Genomic DNA, 8,792 nt, shown 5'->3' on the forward strand with positions numbered 1-8,792 from the left:
ACAGAGTCTGAACTACAAAGAAATTAAGAGTGGAAAAGATAAAAGTGCAGATAAGTATCCACTGGGATATTCAAAAGATAGTAATGACTTTAAAAAAGCATGTTACAAATTGGGGTACTGAGTGCCATATCCTGCCATGCTAAAAACTTCAAGTGTCATTCTCCTTAGTTGGCAGCTGACATCCATTTCAAGTGAAGAAACTGGAAAAGCAGATAAATCCAACATGATCACTCTCAAAATAACATGCAGCTAAACATTGCAGACGGAAATTAAGAATTAAGGCTCAGCCCTGAGGCTGTTATGCAAGAAAAACACAGACCTACTCAAACACTAACAATGTCGACTTGGCAGATTTGCCCTGCAGAGGTTTTCATACAAAGTTGCTTTGACAGGGCAATCCCTGACTTACATTGAAGGCATCTCTGTGCTACAAAGTGCTGGATGACAGCCAGCGATTTAATAGCCTCACAGTGTAACAGCTTCTAAAATGGCAGGTCCTTGATGTCTTGAACTACAACAGAGGCATTAAACACCTTTCCCACACACACACAGAACAGCACTGTCAGTGCTGCCGCTGACCCAGTGACTCAGTCGTCAGCATTCAAGTCAGCTCATATTAACGTCTACGGCCAAAGTAGTATTTTCTTACCCTTTCAGTTGAGGGATAGCAAATAGGCAGCAACAGAACAATATTCACTTGTTTCTACTATTCTTTGAACATTTCATATTTTCTGCTTCTACTGTCACTTCTTCATTTTGAAATGCTTCTCTTCTGTCACTTTTTACTATCAAATGTTCTTGCATCATACATAGCTTCTTATAAACACTAATGCCTTTTCTTTCCTGTAATTCTGCAAGATTCCAGAAGTCAGGGATTGTATTCCAACCCCATTTACTGATTATGTTCCTGTAACAACGGTACCATATAGGACAGGGATAAGAGACAGACTTTTTACAATGAACATGCTATTTTAGACACAACTGAGAAGTAGCATGTTGAAACCACAGAGCGGAGTGTGATCTCTGCTATTTGGCGTTTCCTTGATCTCATTCTCCTCTTCCCATCACTGAAGAAGTTAATTTCATTTTGAATGTCATGAAAGAACTGGCTTCTTTAAGGAATAACTGGGCAGGGAAAAGTATGAAGCCTTAGAAAAAGGTTGGAAGGGACCTCTGGAGGTTCTAGTGCAACCCTTTGCTCAAAGCAATGATAACTTTGAAGTCAGATCAGGTTGCTCTGGGTCTCATCCAGTCAAGTTTCAGAAATCCCTTAGGAAGGGGATTCTTCCCCCCCTTGTGCTCCAGCCCTCATATAGCTTAGTGTCTTCTGGTCTCACTCCCATTTGTCAGCAGTTCTCCGATATCAAGGTACCCAAATCTGGGACGGTATTCCAGGTGTGACCTCAAGAGTGTTGAGTAATAACAATAATAGTAATTATCCCTTCCCTTCACCTGCAAGCTACGGTCCTGATGATGCAGTTACTTGTCACTGCCACAAGTGCACACTTCTGACTAATGCTCAACTTGATCACACCTCACTTCTTTCGCACAACTTGACACCCAGGGGGACATTACAGAAGAAGGAAAAAATTGGTTTGGTGGTTATGCCCACATTAGCAGGGCCAGAAAGCATAATGCAGGCATTGTAAGAGACAAGATCTGTATCACTGACTGTGGTAGGTAGACACAGAACCCAACGATGGAGCCGATAGGAAGATCTGAGACATCCTGCAGTCAGCTTGCACATCACACTTGCCATATCAAACCCCAGCTTTATAGCTGAAGATAACTTGGGGGAAAGAAGCCTTATCAAAGATGGCTGTATGATCTTCACTATTGTACTTCTCATTCCTACAAAATACACACTTCCAACACTAAAAAAGTCATCTCTAGCTGAAAATAACGGCCTTTGATCTCTTCAAATGAAACCTTACAGTGATAATTATCTTGGCAATAAGGACAATTGATGGATGACAGCCCAAAAACTTCAGTTTCATGAGCTTCAGTGAAAAACTGTATCTTTGTTCCTGGAATCCCCATCGACGACAGGTCATTCATCTAAGACTTTTCTTACTTTGGGAGTGGGTTATATCATGTTCCCGCTGACTTCATTGACTTTATTACTCTGTACTGCAATAAAGTTAAGAATGCACAAACACACTTTCAAGACCAAGATTTGAAGCACTATCAAGATTTTTACCCTGTTATTTCATCTGTAAATATCATCAGAGGTCCACTACTTTCCATTGAAATGTTCTTATTTTCTGTCAATAAGGTCTCTTCTTTCTACATTCACTGAAATTAGACACAAAACATATTCCACCATTTCCTCATGTAGATAGTGCTACAGAAGGAAAAGCAAGTGGAATAAATCTATAAACTTGCCCTAAGACAGTGACTGAAATCTCTGTGGTGTAACAGCTTGCAGGGACGTTACTATAGTTAATATTGATAAGCGTTGGGACTACTTTCCTTTCTGACTCTCCATTTTATACCTTGAGCAAAGAAACAATTCAAAATCTGTAGTGTGATCAGAATGGCTTCTACTTTTTGTAGCCAATTTCTTATTTGTTGTTCTACAGGTTTTTTGGAAGCAGTGAGATCAAACTAAGCAGATTGAAATGAAAAAGAAATTCCCCTTCTTTTGGGTTTACTTCTCACACAGATGCCAAAACAACACATACACACCAATTTCAAAAGTCTGGTGGTGACATTTATGGCACAACTATTTCCCCAATTTGAATGTATACATGAATGAGATCCTGGAATTTGAACCTCTGCTTAGCTGATATCACTTAAGAAGCTGACATCAGCAAAAGCTGTCTCCTGAGCAAGTGAGCAGCAACAAGTTTAACAAAGACTTCTTTATCTAATGCTATCAGAGCGCGCAATCAAATTCAAGTTCAAGCAAGACAACCGAGATCCCTGGGAGCAGCTTGGCTTTTCAGCACATGCTGGCACCACAGCTACTCTCACAGCAGGGCAGCTCATAGGCTTCTAACAAACCACCAGCACATTTTAACAAAGCAAAAATCAGAAGAGGACTTTAATTGTTAATTCACATGTGAAGTGGCTATAGTCATAAACAAATTATAAACCACATATTCAAAGCAGAAACCAACTCATCAACTTCCACCGTATCGGAATTGCTCAGGTTGTGCCAAATTCAGAGCACTAAGCTCACAGGGATTTAGACCTTGTGTTGTCCTAAGGATACAAGTTACCAGGCTTTATTCCCCCATCTTTAGCTTTTATCTCCAACAGAAGATGGGAAATGGGTATCATCCAGCAAAGGATATGCATTGTTCAAGCATTTCGCTGTTCCTGCTTACATAAAGCTGCACTGCATTCTTCATCTAAGCTTAGACCTTTCAAAAAATGTAATTACTTAACACCACTACCAAACTATCCCTACTTTGTTGATGATCGCCTGTCAAAACAAGTTTTCTTTTAAATATTTCAGCTCTATCCAATGATAACAGCAACAAGGCAACCCAATATTTTACTCAAATCTGTACGGGGAAGAGAGGCCCGGCCAGCGAGGAGCTGACCCGGCTCAGACTCCGGTTAGACCTCCGAGCAGAGAACGGCGCTGACAGAAGCTGCCCCACAGACCAGCCGGGGCCCGAGCCCGCCCGCCCCGCGCTCCCTCACTGCACCGAACCCCCTCTCACCTGGAGAAGCGCCCTCACCCGCTCCCTGGGCACGCCGACCAGCAGGCAGATCTCCAGCAGGCCCGAGGGCAGCACGTCCTCCATAGCACAGCGGGACAGGGGCAGCCGGGACAGCGGACTGCGGCGACTCCTTCCCGCAGGGCCGCTCGGCCCCTCCCCGCGGGCCGGACCGGGCTTGGGCGGGTGTGGGGAGGGGAGAGCGCCCGCTCCCTCATACAGGCAGGCGCGCACACAGCAGCCCTCCCCGCCCCTCACGGTAACGCACGCTTTGATTGGCTGCCTCTCCCGTCGCTCTGAGGATCTACGACCAATCAGAAAGGCAGCACGTGTCTGCGGCGGCCCCGCGGGCCGGGCGGGGGCGGGGCGTCGCCCCTCAACGCCCGTTGGAGGGCGGGGCGCGGGGCGCGTGAGCTGAGGGCTGAGGGCGGAGGGCGGAGGCACCGCCCGCCCCACCGTCGTACGGCGGTTGTCGGTTGCTGTTAGTTCCTCCCTACTCACCTCGCCTCGCTGCCCCGCCGGGAGAGCCCCCGGGGAGGACGCTTCCCGACCCAAGGGGGAGCTCGTTTTTCTCCCGGCCAGCCGCGGGCTGATTTCCCGGTGGGGCTGTCGGCCCAGAGGGGCTGAGGTGCCTCAGGGCTGCCCGTCGCCGGCGCGTCAAAGAGGTGGGTGAAGTCACGGCATGGTGCTTTGATAAGTGGTGCCATTCCCTCCTGGTGGCTCCAGGTGACCCAGCAGGGGTATGTGACTGCCCCTAAATATATTATAGTTGTATTTATAATATATAAATATAACAGTTATAAGACTGAGTCTTATATTTATCATGGGTCATAGTTTCAATGAACTGTAAGCACAGAGCTGATTGCAGACTGTGTGGTGCTTTCACCTCTGGCGCAGCAGGGTTCTCAGTGGAGCTGCCTGCACAGCAGAGAAACAACATAGGGGATTCCGGGATTTCTTTTTGAGCTGTTTAATCTAAATAGACAATGAGTCACTCTGTATGTATTGGCTCTGTGTAGATCTTCACTGAGAGAAATGTGTTTCCTCTGGGACCACTGCATAAAGTACCCGAAACTGTAGAGAGCAGTTTCTCTGAAACTGAAGCTATGAGACGTAGTTTCATCACAGCCACAAACTTTTTTTGTGGACTAGTGTTCACGTCTTTTAAATGCAAAAAATCCCAATATAAGTGGCTCCAGGCTTTCAAGCATTTGTTATCAGTCCAGGGTTCAGAACAGACTTCTTCAAAAAGTACAAAGAATGTCAGGAACACGAGGTGTGGTCTTGATGGGGATTTTATTATCTGAATTTTTGTGGTGTTAAAACTCAGGATTATATGGCCTCTGGTGTTCTCAAATAACTTATTTAGAGGAAGTCACAAATGCGGAATATAGGAAACTATGTTTATATAGCACTGACTAAAAGAAGGAAATTCTTGAAAACCTAGAAGTTCAGGGATCACTTCTTCAAAGTGATAGAAGAAGATCATAGGCTCAAAGATTTATGTTAATGAACTTTAAGGTCATAAGAGATTGTTAAAATCATCTTGTTTAGCTTGTGTAGCCCAGGCCACAGAATCAGAGTGATTCCTGTATTAAATGTGTAGCTTCTGGCTGACGCCGTGAGTTCCTGCAATAGGGATTACTAACAATCACTGTTAAAAGTCAGGCATCTTATTTTTAGTTTCACTGTTTAGCTTAGCTTTTTGCCACGGGATCATGTTACCATTTGCCTGCTGTTTGAACAGATTCTTTACTACGAAAAGATTTCTCCTTGCAGAGTTCAAGATTATTAATCTCAATTTATTTTTAAGAGGTTATATAGCTCATACTTTTAAAATTTCTTTCCTAATCAATTGTGTGCATCTTCCCTCAACCTTTTCAAATTTTTCCAATATTCATTTTGAATTATGAACACCAAAAATAAGCTGAATTATATTGCTGAATATACAGTGGTAGGTCACACTGCTGTTTCTAACTGATATCCCCACAGAGAAGGACTGATATATGAATCATTCAAAAAGGGTGTAATGTTTAATTGGTTATCCACTGTAACCCTGTACAGTTTTCTTAGGGTTATTACTTCCAGTGTGACAGTCCTACATCTTACATTCATTGACCTACAAGTATGACCTAGGATTTGACCACATTAAAAGAAAATTACAAATGAACCGAGGCTGTTAAGCAATCCAGATCACCCTGTGGTTAATTAATCTGTATCATGATTAGTTTCTGATTTCTCTGCTATCTGCAATGTTAAATACTGGATGATTCTTGTTTATAATTAATGTAGCCCTCAAAGCAAGGATACAGTGAAGTTATCAAAACAGAACTACAAGATGAAAGGTACTAATGTGAATCTGATAAAATCTCAAGAACTCTGGAAGTAGGAAACCTGCTATATGGGGCCACTGGTAAGAGACAAAATAATTCACATAGAGAAGAATCCCTCTGTGCTACAAAAAGATTCATGTAGTTAAATCAGTTTTTTCCTAAGAAGAATTGTCAGCTGAGGAAGAAATGCTAGCTTCTATTACATGTTTTCTTTTTGTAAGATCACAAATACAGTAAATGTTTGTTAGCTATCTGATGTGGTACTCGGCTGCTTAGAGCTATATGCAGAAAAAAATGCTAATCTTGATATATCCTCAACATGGGTAAGGCTTTATCAGACCTGAGGGCCATATCTGAATAATTAAAGATTCCCTTGACATAGAAATCTAATTCAGCTTCCAAATACAGTGTTTATGTTTTAGCTAGACTGCCTCTGTTAAGAGGAGAAAATAATTTTACAAGTCATGTTTTTCTTTGATGCAATCTTGCTTATAAAATATAACCTACCCAATTAGATGAGAAGCCTTGAGCTGGCTCTAGCTTTAACAAGGCCACCCTCAAAATCCCATACTCATAGGTGATATAATACAGCCTTCCGTGTTCAGCCTTACATTTGAAATACTTCTACCCTCACCTCTTTCAAATTACTGCTGTAAATTAGGAACTGTGAGTGGGATTTGTCTGGCAATCACGCTGTAGACTGCATGGAAATGATTGAGTTGCTCTCCATCAACCCTGAAGGGAGCTCTGAGTGACTTGTTGAGTTGTAGACACCTATACTGCAAACACCTCAGTCTTGAGAGATATGGGCCAGCTGAAGAGTAGAGTCAGGACCTTGAATTTTAGCAGAGCAAACTTCCAGTTGTTTAAGGAATTAGTGAATGGGACCCCCTGGGAAACTGCTCTCAAGGAGCTGAAAAGAGCTGGCAGCTCTTTAAGGACATTATTCTTAGAGTGCAAGAGCTCTCAGTTCCCATGTGTAAGAAATCAAGCAAGGAAGGCATGGGTCAGTAAGGACCTCCTGGTCCAACTAAAGTGTAAGAAGGAAATGCACAAGCAGTGGAACGAGGGACATGTATCCTGAGAAGAATACAGGGATGCTGCCTGGATGTGTAGGGATGGGATCAGGAAAGCTAAAGGCACAGCTGGAGCCAAATTTGTCAAGGCATCCGAAGAATAATAAGGGCTTCTACAGGTATGTTGGCCAAAACCAGAAGATTAAAGAAAGAGTACACACACCCACACACACCCCCCCAGATAAATAAGACAGGAGAACTGGTGAAAACCAATGTGGAGAAGGCTGAGGTACTCAACAATTTTTTTGCCTCAGTTTTCAATGATAATCTCTCTTCCTACATCTCTCCAGCCCCTGAACCTCAAAGCAGGGACTGGGGGAATGAAGTCCCTCCCATCCTAAGTGAATATCGGGTTCAAGACCACCTGAGGAATCTGAACATACATAAGTCCATGGGACCCAACGAGATGCATCCCAGGGTCCTGAGGGAATGGGCTGATGCAGTTGCCAAGCCACTCTCCATCATATTTGAAAAGTCATGGCAGTTAGGTGATGTCCCCAGTCACTGGAGAAAGGGAAACATCATGCCTGTTCTTAAAAGGGAGGACCCTGGGAACTACCAACCAGTCAGCCTCACCACTGTGCCAGGTAAGATCATGGAGCAGATCCTCCTGGAAAACATGTCGAAACCTGTGGAAGACAGGGAGGTGATTAGAGACAGCCACCATGGCTTCACCAAGGGCAAATTGTGCCTAACGAATCTGGTGACCTTCTACGACGGAGTGGCTGCATCAGTGGACAAGGGAAGAACTACAGATGTCATCTACCTGGACTTCTGTAAGGCCTTTGATGTGGTCCCATACAGCATTCTTGCCTCTGAATTGGAGAGATTTGGGTTTGATGGATAGGCTGTTAGGCAGATAAAGAATTGGTTGGATGGTTGCATCCAAAGAGTTGCAGTCAATAGCTCAATGTCCAAATGGAGATCAGTAACAAGCAGTGTCCCTCAGGGGTCCGTACTGGGACCAGTACTATTTAATACCTTCATCAACAACATAGACAGTGGGATTGAGTGCACCCTCAGCAAGTTTGTGAATGACAGACACCAAGCTGAGTGGTGCAGTTGATTCGCTTGAGGGAAGGGGTGCTAACCAGTGAGACTTTGACAGGCTTGAGCAGTGGGCCCATGTGAACCTCATGAAGTTCAGCAAGGCCAAGTGCAAGGTCCTGCACCTAAGTCGGGGCAATCCCCAGTATCAGTATAGACTGGATGATGAATGGATTGAGAGCAGCACCGTAGAGAAGGACTTGGGGGTACTGGTGGATGACAGACTGGACATGAGCCAGCAATGTGCACTCGCAGCCCAGAAGGCCAACCATAACCCGGGCTGCATCCAAAGCAATGTGGCCAGTGGGTCAAGGGAGGTGATTCTCCCCCTCTACTCTGCTCTGGTGAGATCCCACCTGGAGTGCTGCGTCCAGCTCTGGGGTCCCCAGCACAAGAAAGACATGGACCTGTTAGAGCGGGTCCAGAGGACCATGGAAATGGTCAGAGGGCTGGAACACCTCTGCTGTGAAGAAAGGCTGAGAATTGGGGTTGTTCAGCCTAGAGAAGAGAAGGCTCTGGGGAGACCTTATTGCGGCCTTTCAATACTTAAAGGGGGCTTATAAGAAAGATGGAGAGAGACTTTTTACCAAGGCCTGTAGTGACAGGGCAAGGGGCAACGGTTTTAAACTGAAAGAGGGTAGATTTAGATTGAACATAAGGAAGAA

At 44.4% G+C, this 8,792-nt stretch overlaps 1 protein-coding gene across 1 annotated transcript in view; it reads right to left on the bottom strand.

The window, feature by feature from the left end:
* The window catches only part of DENND3 (DENN domain containing 3), a 47,446-nt gene extending 43,640 nt beyond the window's left edge, over positions 1-3,806 (bottom strand). The window contains exon 1 of the mRNA XM_076329026.1: positions 3,675-3,806. Coding sequence (XP_076185141.1) covers positions 3,675-3,758 — 84 coding nt within the window. The 5' untranslated portion in view covers positions 3,759-3,806. The remainder of the gene's footprint in view (positions 1-3,674) is intronic.
* Positions 3,807-8,792: the final 4,986 nt, after the last annotated feature.

This window comes from Aptenodytes patagonicus, chromosome 2, assembly GCF_965638725.1.
Source record: "Aptenodytes patagonicus chromosome 2, bAptPat1.pri.cur, whole genome shotgun sequence".
Taxonomy (NCBI): domain Eukaryota; kingdom Metazoa; phylum Chordata; class Aves; order Sphenisciformes; family Spheniscidae; genus Aptenodytes; species Aptenodytes patagonicus.